Below are 26,907 nucleotides of genomic sequence, written 5' to 3'. Positions count from 1 at the left end.
CACATTTTCTTATTTTAATGTTCAGCCACACAACATTTCTCTTTACTTCGTTTTTTCCCATATTTCTGCCTAGTAAACGTCACATTCACTATATGTTTCCAGTGGAGCAGAAATTAGCGTGACTGCTTGAACTGCGATTCCTGTAATGTTTTATTATGCCAAAACATCAGGAAACCATATTCGCTCCTTAAAATCTCACTGCAATTTTAACTGTTGTTTGGCTACTGTAAAAAGACTGGAAATTCTGTATCTGCCAATGCACTTCCTTATCAATTGACTCACAAAAGCACATATATCCAAGTACATCCTTATTCACACTCCTGAAAGGCTGACGAAAAAGGAGAGGTTAAGCTCTGCCCTCAGTGGTAACCGCGATGGAACGACTCCACGTTTCGGCTGCTGTAACTGCCCGCGCTAAAATACAAAGAAAACGTCACTTTATGATTATGGTGTTGGGCTACATTTACACCACACCATGCAGCTCGTAGGGACCCTGTGCCAACTCCAAGGAAGCTGAGCTTGGCCCTGCAGACCAGGCTGGCCCCGGGGGTGGGGGAGATGCAGAGCGGTGGCTTTCACGCGCCTTGGTGCCAGCTCTGGTAAGGCTCCCTGGGGTCTCCGCGCTGGGGGAGCGCAGGCTGGGAGCGTTTCTCCTCCAGACACCAGCATTTCTTTGGCCAAAACACCACGGTGCTCACACACAACGATTTCTACCCCATCACATCCAGCCTGGGCAGCCAGTGCAGCGATGCTTTGAGCATCCCCGCGCCACTGCCAGTTGACGCCTATCAGGCAACCCTGTTTTTCCCCTAGAGAGTCTTGTTATTTTATTGTTTAAACCTTCCCTTTTATGTGTCTGGATATGAACAGACACAGTGGGTCTGAACAAAGCACACTCAGCTCCGGATGCCATCTCCTGCCACGGCCAGTAACAAATCCTTGGACAGAGGGGTCAAGAGCCAGATAAGCTCTTATTGCAGAAACTTCCCTGTCACCTTCTCACAGCTCCCCACCTGCCCTAACGCCAGTCCATATGGTGCTAACATGGCTTTGCGGCGTCGCTGCCTGCAGAAACGACCACACTCTGCATCCAGCCCATTTGCCAACTGGTGTCCTCTAGGCCAGGACCCGACCGGCAACCGAGCGGCACAAGTGGAATGGACCCCGTGTAACGGAGGTGCTCCACAGCAACCTCAAGCAACCAGACCCAGCGCGTCTCCGAGCTGAGAGTGCCTACCGCCGAGCCGGCAGGAACCCTTCTCAACCGCGCTTTGCCGGCCGGAACACGGAGTGACTGAATAAAATGCAAGATATTTCACATGACAAGAAAAATTCAGATAAAAGAGCAAAAGAGGCCCAAACCAAAACTGGAGACCCAAACTCACCCGAATTACTGCCTTTCTGAAATTTATGGTTTTAATTGATTTCCCCAAGTCACAGGATCTGAAAACTACTCCCTTTTTTGTATTCAGAACATTGAGCTGCTTTCTCCGTCTTAGATCTCACTACCCAGCGCAGCCTGAACCTTGCAGCCAGAATGTTACGGCTGCTCTGGCTCTCGGGGTATTCTCCTCTACTTCATAATTTTGTAATTTTTATTCTTTCATCTTGCTTCTTCCTCCCTTGATGCTCACCCTCTCCCTCACTGCACACTAACCCTTTGTCTCGCAGAAGAAATATAATTTATCAGAACAGGAGAAAAGTCATTACAATAAAAATAGTAATTACATTCTTTTTGCAGACTGTAATTGCAAACAGCCATTCTGTTTCATTTCTAGTCACGTTTCTTCCTCTCCTCTGCAGTCTCTTCCCTGCACAGCCACCACAGCAACAGGTGATGCTCTCTGCTCCTGGGTATTAAGTGTCTTCTAAACATTTACGCACAAAGACTCAGAACACACCATTTTACAGTGTCATATCACATAATTAAGTAGAAATGGCAACAGACCCCAGATCTTCTGAATTCCGGTTCCTCAGGTAACCACTAGGCCATGGCTGAGCAACAGTTGAAAAAACAAAGAGGTCCAACCAATGAGCAGTTTAACGCACGAAAATCTCGAGTAGCACAACACACTGATACTCTTCCCTTCGTGCCAGTAAACTGCTGAAAGAAGTTAAGGTTGGTGGATTAACACACGTTCACACTTCGGCCCTTGAGAGACACTGGAAATAAACGTTATTTGCGCTGTGCAGCAGTAAAAGATCCAACCAGTCAGCCCAAAGGTCGCCTCGCCAACACTGCCGTGGGAGCGCTTTTGGTCAGGGCGTCTTTGAGAAGAGGAGCCGTGTGTGTGTGTCGGACAGGAGCACTCTGGTGAGATGCGGCAGCACTGTAGGAAATAGTGATGGATGGCACTATGGGATGGAGGGAACATCGTGGGAGTGCAGGAGACAGATGGGCAGAGACCAAATGCTGCGTGGGGTGATTTTACCTTTGGGTGGAGCTCTGCGGTTGGAAAGACCTTGCAATGTGAATCGCTTTCTAGCAAGCGCTGTGCGCTCAAGGTTAAGGCTGGTGGAAGCATCAACTAGGAGAGAGAGGGAGAGGGAAGAGAAATAAGGAAGGACGGGTCAGCTGTTCAGCTTATGGGAAAGGAAAGGTTAGCACCGGATGACAACTTAAAATAAATAAATAAAATTTTGATTCAGTTCAAGCCTGAGCAAGAGCTAATCAATTAGAAAGGTGACATGAGGTCAGTGATTAAACCAGCTGAGCCAAGCAGAGCCCCTGGGTTGAGTTTGGCTCACTGAGTTTTAATGGAGAACAACAACAAAACAAAACCAAAGCAAAACAGGTGAAGGGATGTAGCTCTCATCAAAGGAAAATACAGTTTAGCAGCGAGCTCATTAAACAGGATCTAGTGCCTTTTACTATGAAAACACACGGCTGTGGTTGGAACAGCAAGGTAGGGAGAAGAGAAGCCTTGCAGCGCAGGACACAGAGACGGCAAGTGTTGTGAGGAGTCCCCCTTCCACTGCCCAGCCCCGGCACTGGGAGGTGCCGTCGTCAGCCCCAAGGCTGGTACACTCTCGGCCTCGCCTGCCGAAGGCTGGCTAACAGCCCCCAAGCCTGGCACGCGGTCACGCGCCTGACCCCAGGACTTGCTGGGACGTGAGGAGTGCCGTGCCAGCAGAGCCACCGCGCCAGGCTCCTGCAGGAAAAAGCCAGCCGTGCCGCCGGACAGTCTGCACAGAGGTACGGCACAGACGGATCTAGGTCCTGAGAGTCTGCGTTTAAAAGCCACTCAGTTACTCAGTTACTTGCACTGCAGGAAAGAGGCGGACTGAGATCAAAGCCCCAGGTCCGTGCATTCCTGCCAAATTCCGCATCTGCCCCTTTCTCTGCGTGGGCAGGACACACACAGACAGTTTACGGCAAAGGAGCGGGAGAAAAGCCATGTGGTGGCTGCCTGGTTCTGAGCCTTGGCGTTCAACCACTAGCTTGCTCCTCCTCTTTATTTCTGCCAAGAAATACATGCTGCCACGTGAAAGTCACCAGAGGCACAAACGAGGACCAGAAGTACAAAGGGAACACGAAGAGACGGTGAATCCACACTTGATGGACAAGCAACAGACAGACAAGCTGTGCTTCCAAAGGAAAGTGCATCCCATCACTTCCTGATTTGCAGCCAAGACAACGCAGGACCCGAGGTGCCTGCGTGCATAGGTGGGTGTAAGACGAACAGATTTAACAATGCAGAAGTGTTACATCAGTGTGGTTCAGCTCCTTCCACCTGGTGGCCTGACGCCAGCTTTGGGCCAGGCAGGTGCATCTGGTGAGGAACTGCTACCGAGCGGTGGCTTCAGCTGTGGGTTGCCCACGCGTGCCCTGGGGAGCGTTTCTGGCTTTCCTGATGCCTGTCTTGGCCTGGGAGCCATTCCCTGCCATGGAATGTGTCTCTAATAACATGTTGTCTCCACCTGAGTTATTCCGAACCTTTTCCTTCATTCTGCAGGTATGCCCAATAATCCTGGAATCCATTTCCAGACCTAAGAAGGACTAGGTCCTGATGGGCAACAGGTTGAACACGAGCCCACAGAGTGCACTTGTGGCGAAGGCAGCCAACGGCACGCTGGGCGGCACGGGGCACAGCCTTACCAGCAGCTCTGGGGGGCGATGCTTCCCCGCACAAGTGAGACACACCTGAGCGCTGTGTCCTGTCCCGCACCCCCCAGTACAAGAGGGACACGGACATCCTGAGTGAATCCAGCAAAAGGCCATGAAGATGCCAAAGGGACTGCAGTAGCTGACATGAGGAGAGAGCGAGAGAGCTGGGACTGTCCAGCCTGCAGAAGAAAAGGCTCAGGGGGATCTTATCGATGCGTATAAATTCCTCACGGGAGCGAGTAAAGAAGATGGAGCCAGACGCTTCTCGTTGGAGCACGGTGACAGGATGAGAGGCAATGGTCACAAATGAAAATATGGGAAATTCCATTTTAAAATAGTAAAATACTCTTTTTTACTGTGAAGGTGGTTAAAGCCTGGGGGACAACGTCCCCAAAGAGATATTCAGAACCCAAGTGGACACGTCCCTGAGCAGCTCGCTGACACTGCCCCTGCCTTGAGCTGGGCGCTCGGGCTGACGGGTCTCCAGAGCTCCCGCGGCGCTCAGCGCCCACGGAGCTTCAGGGCAGCGAAGCCACCAGCCAGGTCCCCCTAGAACACTCCTTCGTGTGTAGGTAACTCCATCACAGGCGCTTACCCGTGAGAATAATGAACCGCAGTAGCCTCCCAGCAGTGCCCTCCCGCTCTGTGCCGCAGAAGGAAACCGTGTTCTGCGATAACCTGTCCGTGCTCCCCACCCAGCCAGGGGAGCGCTGCGTCAGCTGGGGGCACAAGAGGGACAGCTCTGGCAGCGCCCGTGTCCCGCCGAGAATCTGTAACTTTCTCCCCAGAACGAAAACTTATTGCACTGAAAAAATCTTTTGGTGAATAGCCTATTTTTCAAAGAAAAAATATTCCACTTTTTTTTTTTTTTTTTTTTTTTTTTACCATCTCCGTTTCTGAAGGGGCCTGCTGTGACTTTAAGCCTGATTTGGACATCAGTCTCTTTAAGACCTCGCAGTTTTGTGGTTTATATTATTAGAAAAGTCTTTGCTCTAACATTTCAAAATGCTACCTAAAAAAGAAAATGCTGTGGAAAGATGTTTCTGTTCCTGCTACTGCCAGATGAGATCCAGTTTCTTTTTAGTGTCCATTTTAACCTACGTTGTATAGAATATATCCATTGTATTTGAGTCTTCAAAGAATGGAGGGACTTTCTGCGACCACACGTGCATTTATTTACGATACACTAGAGGGGAACCTACACACAGAGGAGGCAAAAAAATCTCTTTGACATAAAGCAGGGAAATTAGTTAGCAAAATCCACAGGCAATCTTAAAATTAAATACGTCTAGAAACAAACTTCGCCAGGATATAGAAGGTTAAAATACACATACTATTGCCCTCCAAATTCTAATTTTAAAAAACGCAAGTTGTACAAAGAGTGCTGAATTCATCAAAACACTTAAAAACTCCTAAACTGGTAATGCTTTTTGGTGTTCAGGAAGTTTCACGGTAGAGCCGCTCAGCTTTGTCGCATTGCTTTTTTGATGTTGGGTTTAAACAACATACATTCAAAGTATCAAACTCCATCAAATTCCAGAAATGAGTGCGCAAAAATAGAAATATTACCCTTTGGAAGCAAAAAGCTTCGTCTCACAACTCCTACCTCTCTTTTGTCTGGCGCTGGGACTGGAATTCCTGTTTTTATTGTTAGATGCTTCCACGTTTGATGTCTCCGACTTGTTCTCGTATACGCTTGATGACTTCCTGCTATACCTTGGGACAAAAGAAACGCAAACCCAGTTACGTTCCCGCTCCATACCCAGCGGAGCACCGACCACAGCGCATTCTATTTTACCCTCAGATATGGAAACCTAAGGAATAAAGGGCAGGTTTTAAAATTCTGTGCGCTGTAAAAGCCTGCATCCGCGCAGGTATGTACGGTGGGAAAAGCCATTCCAGCCCCTGCCCCCTTTCCACGCCCCACAGCACGGGATGCGCTTAGCGAGAGCGGAGAAGGGAAAAACAACAGAAGACGACGGTTGTCTGCACAAACTCTTTTTGCGAGTCCAACAGATTTGGAAGGAAGGAGTGGGAAACCAGGTTAGAAAAGAGGACCCCAGTTTTCCATCCCTTGCAGCATATTTGACTCTAGGAGAGAAATGGGGACCGGATGGTCACACAGAGGTCATACCATGCATAGAGGAACATATGGATTCCACTGGCTCCAGGATCCCCCAACTTCTGTTTCTTCTGCTCTTTGAAAACTTGAATCCAAGTGGAACATCCCTGTCTACAGCTGAGCCAGACGAGGGGATCCCTCTTGCCAGCCTTCTCGGCTGCCACGGGAAGGACCCCCTTGGCCCAGGTTTGTAGGGCATTGGAGCTGCAAGGTTTTCTCAGGGTCCTTATCATCCACGTTTTGCAAATACCTGGTGGTTTGGTTTGGGTGTTTGGCTGTTATCTTTGGCAGACTGCGCCACACATTCCATTGTATCTACACACTTGAAATACTTTTCCCCAAAATGTGCGTTATTGACATGTATCAGCAATTACATTGCTGTTTCCAATTAACGTGTCAACTGTTACACTTACCATTCATAGGGTTTGTCTTGCTGTAAGGGAAGGTCCAAGATACCATTAGAAACTTAAAAACATTTGGAATACTAGAGATCTGTGAATACCTTCTTTTATCACCACAAGGCAGCCTGGGACTCATGGCTTTGTATTTGAACTTCTGACCCCTTTCTGATGGAACCATAACAGACGTCTCTGTTACCTCCCGTGCTAAATCAAAATGTGATTTTGCAGCCTGATTTCAGGTAAAAATGGGACTCAAAATAAATACGGGAACAATCCAAAGCACACTCCCATTTCCTTATTCTTTTTCCTCTGTTCCTTCCCAGCTAGGCTGAGGTAACTGTGAACCATGCAGCTGACAGAGTTAAAGATTTACAGCTGTGACAAAGACTAAGAAAACGCTCGAGCTTCTCCGAAGCAGCATCTGCAGTAAAACTCCAAGTGTTTGTGTGTATCTACGTGCATGGGATATTTTTACGTGGACGTATGACCGCATCAGTCATTTCCAATAAAGCAGATAGATAGATAGTTAAGCAGTTAGAACAATAGTCCATTTAAGTTTCATATGTTTAAACAGATTAGAAACAATACAAAGGGATCATTTCATTACCACTGAAATGCAACAGCCATCCTTTGAGAGAGATACAGCAGCAACAGACACCGCAGGGCATCTCATTTTAGGATTAAACAGTGAAACTTTGGGGAAGAATTTACAGCGAAAATTTGAATAGACTGAATGGGACTTTCAGACAACCAATATCCGCCTGTATTAAGGGCGCTGGCTCTAAGCGTCCCTTTGGCCGATATCTCAGCTCCAATCCCGAGTCAGGCCAGCCCTGCCTTATCACATGGAACTGCCGCGCCCGGTGCTGCGGTGGCACATAAACCAGAAAAGGGATAGTCTTTGGCATGGAACAGATAGGGCTCGGGGAGGGGAGGGGAGAGCGTCCTGCAAACACACTTCCCCAGCGTCACAGTACAGGTTTGACAATGCCCAATGAGCAGCAGAGTCGCTGTAGCACACGGGCAACCCAGGAGAGGGTGTCTACCGGTTAGATGATAAAATCGCAATAATTAACTCGCCTCCAACGACTGGCAGAGCACTGATGATGATGGTTGCTCTTTAGCCAATCCTGTCTGCCACTGGCTCACTTATAGCGCCTCTCACAACTGCGGCTGCTTAGTCATATCAGCCATGAATACAGACTATGGCCATGTGGGCAGCTATCACAAAATCAGCTTCTTCCTTCCTCTCCTTGCCTCCACCCAGCATCCCAGAACAGGCTGCAGCAGGGGCCCCGCAGTCTCGGGCTCACATCAGCTCGTGTGAAGTCACCTCGTGCTGCAGCTCCCCTGTCCTTGCTTCTCTCGGAGACACGTATTACAAGGGATCAACGTGGGCCATCAGGACATGCTGAATTTTGTTCCACTCCCGACAACCCAGAGCGTTGCTCTTTCACGAAGAGTTACCATATTCTTCCTGTGCCTGTAACAACCCACCACGTGGAGCAGAAGCATCCAACTCTCCTTCGCCGCCACAGTTGGCAGCGTGAGGACAAGCAGCAATTCATTTTTCCTTTGGTTTAGCCCACTCCAGGACAATAGCTAATCACACAGCCTTTCATCCTGGAGTTAATTAATTTTTCTCTTGGCATACTTTGCCTATAACTTCTGCTCTGAAAATTCTCCCTTTAAGAGCCTTACAAGAGAGACATAAATCCGGATAGATTTGAAACATTTTTGTGATTGCATTTCATATTTCACTGAAATAATTTTCTCCTGTCCCCAATGATGTGGTTTTGATGAAAGATTCTCCCCTTAAACCTTTTCAGCTTAAACCTTAAACAAAGCAAATGCGACCAAGCCTAGAGAAAATACGGTGCAGGACTAACAGCACTGCATCTGTTTAAAATTTCTTGCATCGAGTCGTAGAGCTCTCAAAGGCTGGCTGTGTCACCTGGGGTGTCTTGGTTTGGTTGATCCTGCCGAAATTCTGCAGTGATATTGTGGTGGTGCAGCCCCCTGGGCCACGCTGCGCTGTCGGGACAAGCCACCGTCGTGCGCTTGTCTCGGTTACAAGCGCAGTGAGCTGGGGCAATCTGACACGTTCTCGTTTGGTTAAAAGCACAGCGAGCTGGGAGGGTGAGTCACTCCCTAAATGTAGCCGGCACTCCTGCTGCAGCCCGACCGGGAAGGTACGAGAATTACCTGACAAGAACTGCGGCCAAAGCCAGAAAAATATTGACCAAAAGCAATCACCTCGCAATCCTATAAACAGCGACCCTAAGGGGGACACTTTGAGCTCCCCGGGATCGCAGCAGGCTGTGACCCAGTGCCTCCCCCAGGCTGGGACGCCTCTCGGGTGGATTTCGTGAGGTTTCTAAGATCATCTGCTGACAGGTGCCAACGAAGAAGAAAGGTTCAGAGATCGCCTGCTCACAAATGCCGATGAAGGAGAATGGCAAGTGATTCACTATAACTAGATTTCGCAAGGCTCAAAGATCATTTGGAGAATAATTCACTGCCATCTGCAAAAAGAGAAAATCTTGATCACAGGTTACCATCCGTATCTCTGTGTGTGTGTCTATGTGTGTGTGATTTGATTTAGGAAACTGACGTAAGTCTCTTGCCTTTTTCAAATTTTTAACTAAGTCACTGTTGATTATAACAAATTTTATTAAATCTCTTATATATTAATCTTAAATATTGTTAAAAAATCATACAACCTAATCCTGTGATTTATGGTAATATTGTTAATAAACCTGAAATTGCTGCCACCTCAGAGTTGTATAGGATCCAAACTGACTCATTTTGCGACAAACTGGCAGAGCGGGCAGGATGGCAAGCAGTGCCACCAATTACTTACAAAAGCACCGTATTAATCCAAACCCTGGCTTTTCAGGAGCAAGTGTCTGTGATAACTGGTATGACTGGGAAGGGGGAGAGAAGCAGCTAGATGCTGCCAGGGTTCAACCAAGGATGGAAAAGATAACGGTATAATTTGTAAAATGCTGGGAACCTGTTTAGAAGCAGCATACCAGGGAAGGAGAGAGACCAATAGTAAGATGAAAGATATGCAAAATGAAACAGAGGGACGTAAAGCTACTGAACTGTTGCTATCTTTAAGAACAGAACAACTGCAAAAACAACTTCAGGAAGCTCATTTGAAAACACAGAAGTTAGGAGAACACGCTGAAGTGATGTTAATGTAAGATCCGAAACCTCTCAATGTAGTTCAAATTAGAAAGCTAACAGTATCCCCCAAAGACTGGGATGGTAATATTTGGGGTGATTCAAATAATAACGGCTCAGATGAAGATAACCCCCTCCCACCTGCCCGAGCCTCCCCAATACACCGCTAGACCAATTATAAAAACAGACAAAACTATCGGACCGTGGGGTGGAGCAGGAAACCGCACTAGAAAAATGATCCCATTTGATCCAATTCAAAAGGCCAATTTGCAGGAACGCTACAGCCATAAGCCCAGAGAAACTCAGAGTATTTGTGGTGTCTGTACTTATCCAGAGAGGACAGGATTTTATTAAATGGGAGCAAAACATATGGCTATTGGGGACCAGATATCTTTTTAAATGCTGGCCCCGACCCCCCAGACGACTCCCCTTCAATAACAGGTAGGGCAGCGTGTCGGGCTGGAGCAATAGACGCGCCAGAGGAGGAGAAGTGCCTGGGGAATCTCTAGATGAAGCTTCAGTTGGAGTGACAAAGGCTGCCTGTACACAGGCTATGCATGAACGGGCTCCCCGTGATCTTCCTGTCTCAACAACCGTACGCTTTGCCATACTGAAACCACCAATTAGGGGAGCCCCAGCTGTGCTTAAACCTTACCTCATTGCAAAGCAAGACGAAATTAAAAGGGACACAGAATATAACGCCCTCGCAGCTGTGGAGGCTGACGGCAATGCCGCACCGAGAGCCATAAGGCATCTTCCCGCCCAGGCAGAACTGCTGCAGGACAGCATAAATCACGGGGGAGAGACGGGACGGGATGATGTGTCCAGCGGAACACGAAACACAGGTCGAAGTGTTAGACAGGTTAAGCAACCACCCCAGAGTGGCTCTCGGGAACTGAAACCCATTGATCGACGATCGAGGGTCTGGGATGAAAGGGATGAATTGTGGAGACAAGCCCTGGCAGTGGGTGTTCCCAGAGCTGCTCCTCATAGACAACCGACTGGAGTTATTTTAAGCTTGATGAAAGCTTTTCAAAAGCAAGACATAGCACCGTCACCTGCTACTGCTTCCCCTCAATCGGCCCCCAAGAGACCTCCCAACCTTTCTTTTCCTCCGTGAAAGGAATTAAAGGAATTGCAGGAAGAGAAACTGAACAACAGGCAGACCCCAGACAGTTACTGGGCTTGCCTGTCTGGAAATTCGATGTTTACCAACGGAGAAGCGATGATGGCCCTTGTGTTATACTTCTCGTAGGTCCTCATCAACAACCAAATTAATTCCTAATGGATACAGGAGCACAAGATGCTGAGAAGCTGGGCGTACGACCCAGATGACACAGAGCTGAAGTCAACGGAGTAAACGGAACAAGTGCAATTTGCCAAACTATAAAAGTTAAATTATGGCTCCCGGGCGAGAAGCGCGTGTCGCCTGTTCGCTTTGCAGTTAAAGAACACAATGGAAATATTTTGGGTTTCAATGTTTTGAAGGGCGGAACCTGGCACCTGCCGAATGGCACCGTGTGGTCCTTCGGTTCAAATGTTGACCCCAAGCCTGAGAGAAATGGGGCAGCTGCAGGGCCTGCACTCTGCAAGCCCCAATCCACGGATTACCGATACACCACGGTACCCGATTTCTGCTGCAGCACAAAAGGAGTTTCTGAGGTAACAGCAGATTTGGGAAAAAAGACAAATCACCTCCAGAACCCGCTCCCTATACAACTCACCTGTCTGGCCAGTTTGGACAGCAGCTGGGAGGTGACATTTAGCAATTAATTACTAGCGCCCGAATGCTGATGCAGCCCCGCCAACAGCTGCTGTACCCAACGCTGCAAACCAAACAGCCACTTCGCAAGCAGCTGCACACCCACGGATGGCAACACTAGATGTGAAAGACATGTTCTTTACGGTCCCCTTACAAGAAAAGGATAAAGAGAAATTTGCTTTCACTTGGGAAGGTGTACAATGCACCCTTAGCAGACTCCCATGGGGATATAACATTCACCCACGATTGCTCACGCTGCGCTTGCTGAACTTATAGAGACAGTCTCCCTCCCTGGAGCTGTGACACTATACCAACACACAGATGATACTCTGATAGGAGGAACTTCCCCCGAGACGGTGGGGAGGCGGCGGCAGCAGTGCAGCAAGCACCACTCGGAGCAGAGGCTGAGATCCCACCTGAGAAACGTCAGGGAGCAGGTAAAGAAGTAACATTTTTAGGTACTTGGTGGATTGCAGGTAGCACAACCATTCCACTGGACACCCTAAGTAAAATAGAACAATTGCAGATACCCCAATCTAGAAAAGAATTACAACCACTCGCAGGTACTTTAGGTACTGGAAGAAAAATGCACCTGGATTTTCCATTGCTTTTATGAAAGAGAAAACCACAGAAATGGGACCCAGAACATGAAGAGGCAGTCAAAACCTTAATACAGGAATTGAAACCCTATCGTCACTGGGGTCAATTCACCCCCGCGACTCTATTACAGCAGAATGGGATTTTGCAGGACACGGTATTTATTATAATCTATTCCAACCTGGCCCTGACAGACCAAAGAGACCTTTATTATTCGGCTGTACTGCACTTAAAGAGACAGAAGAGAGATACTCCGAGTAGGAAAAGGGACTTTATCTTCAGTCCGAGCAGTTAAACAAGTTGGTTTAACTTGGTTACTACGGGGTAACCCACCCGCAAAAACCCCAGCAAGACTTGTACTGATTTCCCTTTGCAGGAAGGATACCAGGACTGACACTAACACACCTCTGCTGCAGACGGGGTCAGCCACCGGAGGGTCGCTTGTCCTTCTCGCAGGAGCCATCAGTGTCAGCACAGACCAAATCTGGCTGACACGCCAGCAAGCCCGACGCACGGGGTGGGGACCCTCGCTGCCTTTAACTGTGCTAATCAATACGGTGCCTGTCGTACATTCTGCGCCATACGCGTTTGCGAGTTGTGAGTGCAATCTACTGTAACAGCAATTATAACTTACACTAAACTTGCCCAGCAATTGGGCCATGACAAAAATTTGCTTACAGCTCCATTTAACATCCTGGAAATGTTCCAGTACGTTTTGTCTAAACCTGAGCGAATGCAGAGCATATGATTCTTTTACAAAACCAAATCATCATCTTTGAAATGAATTCCGCATTGCGATTTTAGTTTCCCCATGAGCAAAACCTTTATCTGCGTTTACATGTCTTTGAAGAATCTGAAGACAATTGCGTAAGTTCGTACCCAGGAAGCTAAACACACAAAACTAAGAGTTTATGTACTGCAAAAGCACAAAGGCAAGACAGAGCACGGCCCTGATGTGCCACGATAGCGGCGTTACCTGCTGGCGTTGGAGGACTCCATTGGTGCGTGGTATACGCTCTCGGTGATTCTTTGGTGCAGTTGACTTGCTTCTGTTAAAGAAGTAGTAAAAAGAAATTACTCCAAACTGTGTGAGTTGCTTCCTGGTTTGCACAGAAGGTGGGAGAGAGGGGGAAAGTAGGAGAGGAGAGATTTGGACTGCTGCTGCAAGCGAAATGGAGCACTCGCGCTTGAAGAGAAAGGCACATGGTAATCTTAAAGGCTGAAATTTAGCTCACCCAAGCAGCTCTTCTACCCATATTTTTTCAGTGCAGAAGAGATTTCTTCCCCTACCACCTTCTCTTTCCTCTGTACCTCTTCCTCGCTCGCTGCACAATATGAATCTAGAGAACGGACATACTGACATTTTTCCCAGAAACCAAGTTTTGTGGCTCACAGCTTTGTCCGGATTTAGCAACACATGTACGTCAGTCCTTTGGCCCACGCGGCCATCTAGCAGAATATATCCTCCTCCCTCTAAGGAACGCTTTGGCTCAGCATCCTGGACAAACAGCCATAACAAAATGCTGTTCAGGTGCCACTCGTTCGCTCTTTTTGCATAGCTGCAAGGTAGCAACAGACCCATTTGTACCCGTGTCCAGTAACTGCTGAGTGGAGAAAGATGATAAGAAAGGTGCTGACAACCTGGTTTTCAGGGCCAGGAGAGTCAGACTCTGAGAAGTGTGGGAGCAATGGAGGGAGCTGCTGCCAGGCTCTCAGCTTGCTGAGATCCCAGGGCTATTTCACTCAAGAAGAAGAAGAAGCTCTTGTCGATGAAAGAACAGACGAAGGGACCGGGGCAGCTCTGAAAGACTAAACTTAACAAAGTCTTTTATGGGGAGGAATGCTGGGATAAAGGGGCACTCTGGGCGGGGAGTCGGAAGTAGCTCCATTCCTGGTTTTGGCAACTGATTCACAGCCTCGCAGAAACCCCTTAAGCTGCATCCGTAATCCCTTTGCCTGCAAGAGACAATTATGCTCTTTGGGATCCACAGATCAAGGTGTTACCCAAAGCCTCGTTAGCATTCCATGCTCACTGCTGTACACGATAGGGGGTGTATATACACCACGTGTTTGGGCACTAATGACCCATATGTTAAACTGTTTCTCGCATACCTTTGGCCACCTTCTTTGCCCTTTACTCACTCAATCATCTCAGCTGGTTCCTTCCAACATTCCAACCCCCTGTGCAACTCCTAACAACAGTCATTAAAAACAGCCCAGACAAACAAATGTATCCCTCGTCCTTCTCTCATTACAACGCACAGTTGGAGAAATATCCAGTCTTGGATTAAGCATGAATTAAGGCCTCTTTTTTCATGAGTCATTGGAAATAGAAACAACTGTTTAAAACCACAGGACAAAGCCCGTGTTTCCTGCTGTCAGTACTGTAACAAGGGCTTCATGTCATCATTTGGGAAAAGGCAATGGGAAGAGTTGCAATAGCGTGTAAGATACAATTTCTGCCCTCTGACTGCTGTTCTGCTGGATTCACAATGAAGGCAAGCTGGACTTTGCTCATAAAAGTAGGATGAAAGGCATCGTTGGACGTCCTCAAGACCAGACTGGATAAAGTCTTGAGTAACCTGGTTTGACCAATAACTGACTGTGCTTCGAGCAGGACGTTGGACTATGATGTCCGGAGGTCCCCTGAAACCCAAATATTCTCCTATGATCTTAAGACAAAATAATAATGGATATCAAAAATAAATGTTTTCCAAAACTTTCAGTCTTGATTCCTGCATGGTTTTCTCTGGAAAATGCGTAGTAACCCTAGCACATAGGTCTTCCACGTACAAAGACTTCACAAACGCTCATCTGGGTGACACACAAGCTTCTTCTTCCTTGCCTAGAAACCCACACAGAGGATTAGCGCTCTGGCCTATTAAACACACACATTTTCATCCTAACGTACTCTTCTGTGGTGGCCTTTTATACTTCAGAAGTAAATATTACAAACCATATCAGGGAGTCCCTAGATCAAGTCCTGAAAATGCACTGATAAGAATCCTGAGTTCTTTCCTCAGCAGTTCCTGCCGAACTGGCCATTCAGAATAAAAAGGAGAAAGGATGAAGACAAGACAGTAAGGAAAGACCTGAGCAGTAAGCATTGTAAATAAGCATATTGTTATGGATTGGATTAAATCACTGAGGCTAATGTGCATAGTTGTTTCCCTCCACTTAAGGAGGTTGTAAGAACTCATTGTCTTTGTGAAACAGACAATTAAAATAAAGGTGACCTCTAAAGTTAAAGCAGAGGCACAGGCTTCCACCTAGGCCAAAGTCTGCTTAGGAATCCGAAGGATGTGGGTGGAGAGGCTTTGCTGGCGTTGCTTGAGAGAGAGGTGTGTGTATGAGAGAAGCACAAAATGACAGGCCAAGGTGAGAAGCCACGCCAGAGCCCAGGAACGGTCTGCACTGGACACAGCTATGGGATTTTGTCCTAAGAGAGCCTGAAAAATGGCTTTTAGAGCTCTGTGCCTTCTTGTTTATAAACAAAACAGTATCTCAGAGAGCCTTCATCACTATGCTCTCTTACTGTCTGGAATAACCCAACTGACTTTTGTCTGTTCTTGGTTCAACATCTTACATAAAAAAGTGTCATTATTTTAAGTACTTATGAGGCTTCAGTCACTCATGTCTTGAGCACATCACAAACCACCTTCACCACAGCATCTCTGTGAGAGAGGGAAATGTCATTAATCGTGTTTTACAGGGAGGTCACTAAGATAAAAAGATGGGATAACTGACTGACAGGTGAGCGACTAGATTTAAAGTAAAAACCCTCAAAACCCGACACAGCAAAACAAACAAGAGGACGGAGGGGAACAGTTGCTGTGTCCGGTCATGTATGTCAAAGATCTTTCGTGTCAGGTCTTGCGAGAAGGCACAGAGTGAAGACTGGGACCCCATCTCCCCACACGCTGATGTAAATGGACGATTCCAGGGTTGTGACTTGAGAGGGAGAACAGAGGAAAATCATGTTCCTCCAGCTAACTGCGAATTAAGTAATTATTCATGCCATTTCTAAAGTTCTAAGAAATTTTCTTTGATCAGGACAAGGGTTTAAATCCCAGCAATGCTGCAGCCACCCAACTGATCCTCACACAGAAGATCCGTTCTTGCTGATTTCACTGGTGCTACTGGACGGCCCCGTAACTCATCCCAGCTCCCTGGTGTCATACACAGCGACAGAAGGAAGGCAACATTACCGGATCTCACTCTCTGCGTCCTACCTCTACATGCTTCCAGCTGTCCTGTCAGGACTTTGCGAATCTCTGAAATCCAGGTGTTTTTCAGCTCAACGGAAGATGCCTGAGAACAGAAGAGGCGAGCAGATCTAGTTAAAGCACGCTGCCGTTACCTGCCTGCCCCGACCTACATTTGTTCTCGACTTTCCCAAGGAATGGAACGCTGTGGCCAGCTTTGTGCAAAGCAGAGGAAGCTCTTCAAGATGGAAAAGTTACCACGAATCTAGGTCCCGTCCTTGCTTTTCTGTCCAGCGTTCCAAGTAATTTCCCACTACTTCGTTTCCTCTTTTACCCAAAATCATGACCATTTTCACAATGGTAAATTGGTAATTTGAGTGCCAACGCAACAACGAAGATTCCAATGGTTACTGTTTCTTGAGCGTACAGGACAGTGAAAGTCACGAAACTGAAAACTTTCTTAAAAACAATTCAATCGAAAGGAAGTATAGTCCTTGGAAAAAAAAGGATTGTTGTTACCTGAATGATATAGACCTCCTCTCTGCCATTATACCAGATCTCAAACTTCTTGTTATCCCCTTTTACATTTTCTGTAATGCCCACGGTGCTCATCTGTTTCAAAATAGAAAAGAAGCAGCTGGAATCTGGAAAGCGTCAATAGTCTTTAAACTCCTTCTCCTCTGAGAAGCATTTTTAAAAGGCTGCAGTCACTCCTGCACCTTGGGGAGTCATTAAAAGCAAAATTCAGAACGTGTTATTTCTCAACATGTAATTTATCATTCATCTTTTTGATTGTTATAGAAAAAAAAAGGTGCTCAAAAGTAATGCAAGCTAATGTCCGATCATGAGTTTATCCTCTTTGCTTTTTTTGCGTGAATTGTGTGTCAGTTTTCAACCCTATCCTGGCTTTTGTCCACCTATACAAACTTTCAGTTTGAGGAAGACGGTATTTTCAACTTGGCATCGCTGAGACTGGAGAAGAAGAGGAATGGAACGGGGCTTTGTGAGATTTAACAACGCACCTGTAAATCCCGACAACACAAAAAATCCAATATAGTTTCAGGAAAATTAAAAGAAAGAGGTGAGCAAGGAGCTAAGTGCCTAACTAGGCAAGACAAACAAGAAACTGAAGAAAATAATTCTAGATTTCTTAAATGATAGATTCTTAACCACGATTTTGAAGTCCAGCTGCTACTATACCTCCCAGCTTCCCATCTTCTACCTTTTTTTGTTCTTGCCCTTGTTCTGATTTGCCTCAGGGTTAGATCTGAAGGTTTAAACAGCTATGCCATCATTCCTGCGGTCTCCACAGGAAGAAACTTCAAATGTTTATATGAATTGGTCCACCCCTTGAACCAGGCTCTATTACAATTCCCGTCTGGTTACCCCGTAAGAAGTTTGCAGCATTACACTTCATGACCCATGTCAGTTGTCCGAAGTCACAAGTGTCACACCAATGTGCTAAAAGGGAAAATGTGGTCTACTTGTGAAACTCAGCTTAGCAGATAGTGTCCTGACTCATATCTGGAAATGTCACTCTTGCAAATAAAAGGGCACTTCTACTGCACTGTGATTCATCTGTAGCTATTATTGTCACAGAATATATCTGCTCAACTCACGTTAATAGTAAAACTCACAACAGAACTGAACCTGGAGGATGCTTATAGGCAGAACAACGACAGATGCAGGTCCATCCCCTCTTGCTTCTCTTTATGGGATGCTGGGCAAGAACACAAAAGGTGCCCATTTGTATCAAGCTGCAAAACCAAGCTTCACGTCTGGAGTTACAGGACACATGGCTGGGTCTGTCTCCAGATCAAAATTAAATGGAAGCTTTCATTTACTCAGGGGTGCAAGACAGCTCCAGATACGCGTACCTTCTTCAAGTCTCCACAAGGAAACATTCCCGAGAACATCAGATTTATTTCTCCCCCCTACCATTACCAGATTTATTACCTTTAAAGAATTTTTAAAGCTGTATGAAGCCGTCTTCTCATGGCCATCTGTGTTCTCCTCCCGTTTCTTGCAGAAAAGTAGCATCTTTGCATAGAGGAAGAGGTGTCTCTGCATCGGTTTGAATCTAGCCAAGTCCTTCACTTTGTTGTGCCCCTTCTTGTGGTCAGTCCACACATTGAAGGAACCTTGCATCAACAGCTTGCCAAGCTCACTGACGTCCCCCTAGCAAGCAAGGAAAAGAGAGAGCCTACATCACGTTCAAACTTGGGTAGTCCCAGGCCCAGCTCTTTCCCCAAGTGGCGTTTAAGCTTCCAGGCAGAGGCACGTGCCTAGGCATCCCTCGTGTTGGAGAGTGGACGTGTTACAGCTGGAATCCCATCTGCACGTGTCTCCTTGCCAAACCTGTGTGGTTTCTTCAGATAACCATTAACCCATTGTTTTCCATGTCCGTAATTCCCAGTTTGCCTCCCCATTCATAGTTAGCGTCTAAGGTCTGTCTCAGGACCTCTCTGGACCTGACACATAACTGCCCCTCTGATGACCTCAGAGAAAGCATCTTCAGACAAGAATTGGGTTTCAAGACTCCTGACTCCAGGGCAGTATGAAGGCCCCGTGCAGACCAGATATCCAAGCAAAGGCCCTGGCTCCGAAAGGTCTGCATTCAGTTTCTGCTCTGCTATGAGCTGCTTCTATCCCTGGGCAAAACCATGCAAGATGCTTAGATGTCTGAAGACTGGTGTCTAGAGGTATGTAGGTGTGTAATTCCCTCAAATTGCAAAATAGTCTTTAAAAGCTTTGTCAATAGGTTCTCGGCTCACCATCTGCAAACTATGCAACGCCGCACAGCCTTGGGCAAAGGGAGTAAATGCACCAGGGAGCCACGAAAGCACCTGAGGGAGAGTGAAACTAAGCAGGAACCAGACCTTTCTAAGTTAAAGCCCTTGTCTGAGGACCACTGATGGGTAAATACTTCAACTGATATATATATTTGGCTCAGACGCCACCCGCACAAACATTTATAGCACAGTTCAGTCCTAAAGAGTGTAGTAATGTGTGGACAGAGGACACGGCAACATCTACATGGTAACGGGCTTCAACAAATAACGATAAACATAATTATCCTAGCAGCAGGTTTTTCTAGGAGGGATTTGTATAATAAGTTTAAGGAATAAGCTCAGTGCATTATTAAAGTACTTATTTTCAACAGCTATATGTTCTGCTGATGAGGTGAAGATGCGGGCTCCAAGTGGGAATGTCTGATTTCTCAAACTCCAGCGTGCAGCCTGTTCTCCCTCCCACCCCCCATCCCCTACCCCGGATCCAACTGCAAAACCAGCATTTGATTAGTTACTTTTCCACTCCATTAGACCCTCCAAAGCATTCAAAAAGCCTCAGTAATTTCTGTAGCAGTCTCTCGCGTCTAATATGTGAGTTGGATTTTTTATTTGTGCATAGAGGACTGTGTGTCTTTGTATTTATATGTGCGTGCAGGTGTAACCTGCAAGCCTGTGAAAAGCATGCTGATGAGACGTAAAGCTAAATAAAAAACCCAAGGAAACAAATTTTCTACATAGTTGTGATGATGGTGAGAGGCTCCTGTCACTACAGGCACTTTCAATACGGCACTGAGATCCACACGCTCAGTTCAACTCCCGCGATAGGTCCCTCTCCTCAGCCTTGGCTCTGGGACTGCGGCAAGTGGGAGGCTGCCGCTGCAGGGAGGGGGCATGGAGAGGGATGGCACTCGGCTGCAATCCCACAAAGGACTTCCAATGTTAGCCCACAAGCTCTGGACACTCTCTTCGGTGTGGGCAGCAAACAGAGAGGAGAACACTGTTTCTGGTAACTCGTGCCCGTGGACAGCAGCGTCCTGTCCTAAAGGAAATGTATTTAAAATGGAGGATTTGATCACTATCTCAAATGTAATTACTCTCTGTTAGAACAATACGCTGGATCTCATGTTTATGGAAGACGAGAGACACCTAAGAATGGCTTAAGTGCTGCATAACTCATGGACAAACGACCCAGGCCAGACTGCATACAAACGTTAGGATGACAGTAGGAAACATCTCTAAAACTTCTCTCCAAGCTTTAATCTACTTTTTTTTTTTGTGGCTTTGACTAAAAATAAAAACAAACAAACAAAACCAACCCCAAACTTACATGTTAGCAATTTCTTACACAAGAGTTCAGCTCCTCGAGTCTGCGTGTGCACAGGTCCGAGGAGCAGAATATCCTGTGCAATTAGGAGCGTTCATCAGCTGCCACAAAACCTGCTTTTCTCCTTCTCTGGAAGGCGTTCCAGCCAAGTTTTTCTGTCATGCCTGTGTGGGAAAGACTCCACAAGACGGGGTGTGGTTTCATGAGCTATGGGAGGTTTAATTTGGCATCACAACTGAGGACCTGGGACAGGTGGAACGGGGAGAAGAAATTATTGGGTTCATTCTCTTTCACACTTTCACCCCATTTAATAATCATGTAACAAACCACCTCAGGAATGCTGTCGGCATCGGGCTACACAGCAGCCATGTTCCACTTTGTCACGGCTTTCGGTTCAGCCAACAAAGCACGGGTGGAAAATGTAGTCCTTGGAGCTACTACCTGGCATTTCACAGAAGGCTGGCAATTCAGACGTAGAAGGTGAAAAAGAACAGGAACGCTGTGTTGAATTCCTGAGTACAAAACTGCTCTGAGATCTGAAAGCAAGGCGTAGGGAAAAGGATGACCTCAGCATTTATATGGATGGGAATCTGGATAGATCCCCCATGCTCAGAACAATATGTCACCTTTCTTGGAGAAGCTCTTCTGGCCATCCCTTACAGAACTGTTTAAAAACAATTTTTTGTAAACCTGCTGTAACTACGTACACTTCAGCTGGGAAACACCGGAGGAAAGCTACCTCTCTCTTTGGGGATGAACCAGAAACGGTGGAAACCGGGGAGGTAAAAGATGTGCTGTGTCCATGAGCTTCCCGTGCCCTTGTTTACTGGTCCAAGTCTGCAATAACAATATCCAGGCTTTATCGAGTCTTTCTAAAATGAATCTCTGAGGCACTCAGCCGAAACCTGAACGGTTTCGAGAAGCTTTCACAAACTATCTCTCCTGACGCTTAGAAGGCTGTAAAAAACTCACTACTGAAACCAAACAGACTCGAACCAATAAAACCACACAGGAAGAGTCCTATCCTTCCCACAAATACAAATGAAGACTTGGTTGTTCCAAAAGAGAAACTGTTGAGCAAGGTGACATGTTCAGCAACGTGCAGGCCACAGCCAGCAGGCTGTCACTGCAACCCGTCCTTCAAACGGTCACATCAAGCAAAGCCACCCTGAGCACTGGGAGCAGTGGCACCAGGACAAACACACCTGTCCCTAGGAAGTACATAAAAGAAAGTCTGGAGAAACCTGAGAGCAGCAGAGATGTGTCTCTGTGTTCACTTACACGGCTCCAGGAGAAAGCGCTAGAAGGGGAAGTTTGTCTGCTGTGATGGAAAAGTGAACACAAGCTTTGCCACTGTCTTTAAATAAAACAAAACAGCTTCCCAAGAGTAGGAAAACTAAAAGGAAGACTGACTACTAATCATAGAATACCAGGTTGGAAGGGACCTCGAGGGTAAGAACTGGTATTTTCGTCTCAAATGTAATGCACAATACAGAGGAACATCTCCAACAGTGTACAGCAGTGGATCTATGACATAGAGCCAAGCAAGCAGTTAAATTCATTTATAAAATAATGCTGACAGAGGGCACGTTTTCCTCCGCTACCAGATGCACTTACACAAAAGAGAGAACTACAGAAATTAAAACTCCTGAAGCCACTCCATCCTGCAAAGCACAGACTAACTCTTCCCACCCAGCCACAGTCAGTACAGACCCCTCCACTTTCTCGGGAAGTCACATTCTGCACAAAATACTGTTTTTCTGGTGTCCAGTTCTGTTAACTCTGATCTAATAACTCTTCAAACCCAGTTTCTCAGTACATTTTTTTTCCCTTGACATTTTCACCCTGCAGCTATTTCAAAATGGGCAACCACATCACCCTCAGGCCTGACTTGGCCAGGCGTGTTTCTCCGCATGCGCCAATCAGTTCCAATTCTCACTTAAGGGCTCATTTTATGTAGGCGCCACTAGTTCTCAAAAGTCCTATGACTTCAATGGAGCTTCAGCAGAGAGATATATATACGTTTGCGGCCTTTGATTTGTACTGCGGTGGTTATTTCACACTTCAGATAATGAGCTTGCCAGTCAGTGGGATGGATTCTATGACCCACTTTAAATGGAAGCCAAATTTTCATCCCTAAGTGCAAAAGATTTGGAAACACTTGAGTTGCATAGCCATTATGAAGCTTCGGCAAATTGCTGATGTCTGTCACACTTGCTGCCTCTCACCTACAAGTGAGGTTTGGGGGCGACTACTCAGAAGCCCGGCATTTGTCCCACTTCCTCCCCACACTCGCACCTCCACCCCCGCAGGACCTGTATGTTGACATGTAGTTTTGGTCACCACGACATGCCACAGAGTGGCATCCTTCAGGAACGCGGCCCAGGCTCCTGCAAAGCGTACCAGCCATGGGCACAGCATGGCCAGTGCTGAAAGGAACACTGGATGGGTCAAGACCCGAGTAAGAGCAACCGTAAGCGATACCTCGTATCCTGTGATGGCTATCTGGTGCATGGAGTCATTCACTGATTTGATGATATCAAGCACTGTGGCCAGAGCTTCTTCCAATTCGGCAGTACCCTCTGAATTCTTGCTGCACTTCAGCATTTCCTGATTAAAAAAAAAAAGATACGAAAACCGCTTGAAAACTTCTTATACCAGAAGCCATTATAAGACAATCCTCCCCGAAATTTCCCCTGCATAGACAAAGTAACAGCACTACGGCGGGGGCCGGGAAGAAAAAAAAGAAAAAAAACAAAACGGGACATTCACCAGGATTCTCACTGAGGACATACATTTTGACCGTTTGGACATTTTCAAGTTTTATGGGTTCATTTAAGATGAGACGGGACCGTTCTGACATATTTACAATGAACTTTTTGCACGTCACAGAATTACATCTGGGATTTTTTACTCCACATCTGCTAGAAAAAAAGAAAAAAAGCTCAATCTTAATATAATGATTTCAGGTGTTCGAGAATTCACCATTTCCCTTTGTAATTTGTTCCACAAGGTACTTACTGCCACTGTTAAAAATACAAATTAATTTCCAGTCTGAATTTGGCAGGTTTGACATGCCGCTCATCGAGTCTTAGCAGGCTCTCGTCAGATACACAAATTCTGAATGTCACTTCCCACGTAGAGGCTTGTAGACTTATGATCAAATCACCTCACAAATTTTTCATCCTTAAATTAAATGCTATTTCTTTTATCTGTAGGACAGGTTTTTCATCTGTTAATTTTTTGGGGAAATAGGCCAGATTACTATAAACCTTCCCCACCTCTTCTTCTCTCCTTTTGCACTACAATCTCCAGATCTACATCTGCAAATCTGAAAACCTTTTTTGAGACGCAGTCATTTTGAAGAACCAATGCTGACCTCTAGCAAAACTCCATCAAACGTTATATTCTACTTGAAATAAGGGAAGTTATTCCGTCTTCCAGCCCTTGCACAAGGAACAAGGGACAAGTTAAGAAGCACGTGCCCAAAGCAAAGAAACAAACCAAACCTTTTGAGGGCTCAGTTTCTGTAATCACTTCACATACAGAGATCCTACTGAGAGCTCCAAATATTTAGGGCCAACGATTTCCACAGCCTAGTACAGTTCCCCACTGACTCCCATTTTCCTACACCTGCAAATGCTCCCGCTGCCAGGGAAAGAGTGCACCATCCTCAGAGATCACACAACCCCTGGCAAAGCGAGTGTCCCGCGCTCGTGGTGGTGTTGAACACAGAACTGGTCTGACCAGCTTCAGCCCCGATGGCTGCAGCCTGGTTTCCCTGAGAATTTTACTCCTTGATCTAATCTTGGTTTTATTTACAGTCATATTTCAAATTAAAAGTAGAATCCGGATTACTCTTGCTCTTCCGAAGACCTTGACATTTTCTTCCTTGTCACAGAATAGTTTCAAGAAATAGAGCCAAATTTACTTCTGTATTACATTGATGTAAGGCTACTGGAATTGGCGAAGTTGCGTCCTTGATAATATCCCACTTTAATATTTGGATTCTACAGTTTTGTGTAAAGTCAATAAACAGATCGCAGAAATACTGCGCAAGTGAAGGGCCAGCCAGATCCTCACATGGCTTAAACTGCCACAATTTGACCGGTGCCACGGTAGCTATTAGCAACTAAAATTTCAGCTTAAAACCTTCATTGCAAATTTCACACTAAATTCCATGACAGTACACAACGCTTCATTAAGTCCAGAGCTTGAGAACAGCATGTAATTCACCTTCATGACTTTTCCATAAGGAAAAGAGTATTTTTAAGAACTGAGGACATGAAGACAGAAATTTAAGCCACCATCTTCAAAAAAAAGTCATTGGTTTGAGGGTGTATATTTCCAGTTGCCCAGTTCAGACCAGAATTTCAAGGATGGACCACCCAGAGCTCCAACTAAATCAAGAGGGAAGTTCACCTATTCATCCTGTGGAAACGTTACAGACGATTTGTTCCTTGCCGGGTCTTTAAAATGGAAGCACCAAAAGGGAGTGGCTCCTTCAGAAAGGTTTGAGTCACAACCATGCGAAAATACCAGGTTCAGAGAGCTGGAGGTTTTGTTAAACGGGGGCAGATGTCAGAAACAGGGTTTAAAGCATCAGCTCCCATTTTCAAACTGTAAGCCCATATACTGATCAATAAAGCCAAATTCAATTTATTTTTAAAGATAAATAAAATAAGAAAGACAATAAAATACTTACTACATAAAATATCTTACTTTATTTATATATATAGCAGTATATATATAATTATTTACTGCTGTTCCTTAGCATGTAAGTGCTGCTAAGTAACAGCAGTACTTATTCTGAAATAGAAGTCCTTTCCCTGAATGCTTGTTACTGTAAGAAAGGCAGGTATTGCTTCTGCAGAGGAGAAAAGCCGTTTCCACCAGAGGTGACATGACAAGGGAATGACTAAGACAGAGGGGCTCCACCAAAGGCTTGTAGAACATCTCTTATCCCACAGACAAAAGGACAAACTGATTCCTACTGGATTAGTATCTAGAAGGGGAGTCAAATGTTTAACCAGGGCTAATGACAGTGAGCAATTTTTTAACCAGAAAGGAAAGAAATAAAGCAGTCAGACAATCCCTTTAGGTGTAGCATAAAGAGAAGTAAACAGAGGCAAGACATCCAGGCAGAATTTTAGGTGCCCCAGACAGACTGTGGACCCTGGAGTACCCAACCAATGGGAAACAGGGGAGGGAAAAATTCGGCCGGGATTAGGGAATAAAAAGGTGTGTTTCAAGAACTGAAGGTGTGCCTACTCGCCAGGTCACCCGCTCCTGCAAGAACGTGAATGGAAGTGTGCTTCACAGAGCATTCTGCCTGAGCCTATTTCATTCCGACCGGAACTTGTTTCTCACATTACCATTTTACCACCTAGCATTACAAAGTATTTGTTGAGGAAGTGGGAGAGGATTTATTTCCAGGTAGTCCTTCAGACAACAACGCTGGTACGCAATTCTGTAAGTGAAACAAGCTATGCACTGGAGTTCTCAGGGCTGTCATGGAGAACCTACCTTCAACAGCAACTGGTACTTGGTGATCCTCTGGACTGGCTTTAAGAGATAAGCATCTAACGAGAGTTTATGATCCAATTTACGCTGGCATTCCTGCAAAACACAATAGGGAACAAAAATACAAGTGTTTCTTGAAGCGCGGGCGAGACGCCAAGATCCTTATCATTGGGTACTCTGCAGGTTAACGTTAGGAGACATCTGCAGAGGAGCGCCCAGCGCACACAGCGCCACACTGAAAACACGTCTAAACGAGAGCCGATGTTTCGGTTCAGCTCAGTGTCCAACCCCGGCAGGCCCTGCCCGCCCGCTGCAGCGCCCCGGGCCGTGCGGGGAAGCCGGTCCCGCTCCGGCCCCGCAGCGCCGAGCGCGGCCCCCGCCCGCGGGACGGGCCCGCTCCTCCGCCGGCCGGCTGCTGCGGAGCGCCGGCGGCAGGCACCAACCCCGCGTGTTTGTCTCGGTTTACGAAAGAAGGAAGAGATGCGGGAAGAAAACAAGCTTGGATGGTCTGGCGCTGCTAGCCTGCGATGAAATTCCACCTGAAAAAAGATGCTGTCTCCGCACTGCCTCCAGAGAGCTTCAGACCTCGGCTTGTTCTGGCAGTATTTTTCGTATATCTGGAGGTCCTCTTTCTGCAAGAAACGGAGAGTTTAAGTAAGGTAAGAAAAAAGAATCCACAGAGCATCTGCCTTGAGTCACACTTTGCTCACCTTCCATCCTAACCCATGAAGTAATTAATTCATTATGATAACTCTGTATGTAAAAAATACACGGAAGCTTCCAAACTTGCCTTTTTCCCCTGCGAAGTTAAATACACCTGATAGTGAGATTTTTTTCTCTCACTTTTTGCACAAAGCAACACCTCAGACCGGGAGACCCATAAT

General features: G+C 46.4%; 1 protein-coding gene across 6 annotated transcripts in view; it reads right to left on the bottom strand.

The window, feature by feature from the left end:
- The window catches only part of MCF2L2 (MCF.2 cell line derived transforming sequence-like 2), a 152,998-nt gene that overhangs the window by 13,846 nt on the left and 112,245 nt on the right, over positions 1 to 26,907 (bottom strand). For all 6 annotated transcript variants that reach the window (XM_054205522.1, XM_054205524.1, XM_054205527.1 and 3 more), the window contains exons 19-26: positions 26,563 to 26,655; positions 26,027 to 26,119; positions 22,985 to 23,110; positions 18,341 to 18,562; positions 16,904 to 16,996; positions 16,412 to 16,490; positions 13,156 to 13,228; positions 5,715 to 5,824 (exon numbers count right to left, since the gene is read on the bottom strand). In XM_054205522.1, coding sequence (XP_054061497.1) covers positions 5,715 to 5,824; positions 13,156 to 13,228; positions 16,412 to 16,490; positions 16,904 to 16,996; positions 18,341 to 18,562; positions 22,985 to 23,110; positions 26,027 to 26,119; positions 26,563 to 26,655 — 889 coding nt within the window. The remainder of the gene's footprint in view (positions 1 to 5,714; positions 5,825 to 13,155; positions 13,229 to 16,411; positions 16,491 to 16,903; positions 16,997 to 18,340; positions 18,563 to 22,984; positions 23,111 to 26,026; positions 26,120 to 26,562; positions 26,656 to 26,907) is intronic.

This window comes from Rissa tridactyla, chromosome 6, assembly GCF_028500815.1.
Source record: "Rissa tridactyla isolate bRisTri1 chromosome 6, bRisTri1.patW.cur.20221130, whole genome shotgun sequence".
Lineage (NCBI taxonomy): Eukaryota > Metazoa > Chordata > Aves > Charadriiformes > Laridae > Rissa > Rissa tridactyla.
The sequence above is the reverse complement of the archived record's forward strand: the minus strand, read 5'-3'. Positions and strand labels throughout refer to the sequence as shown.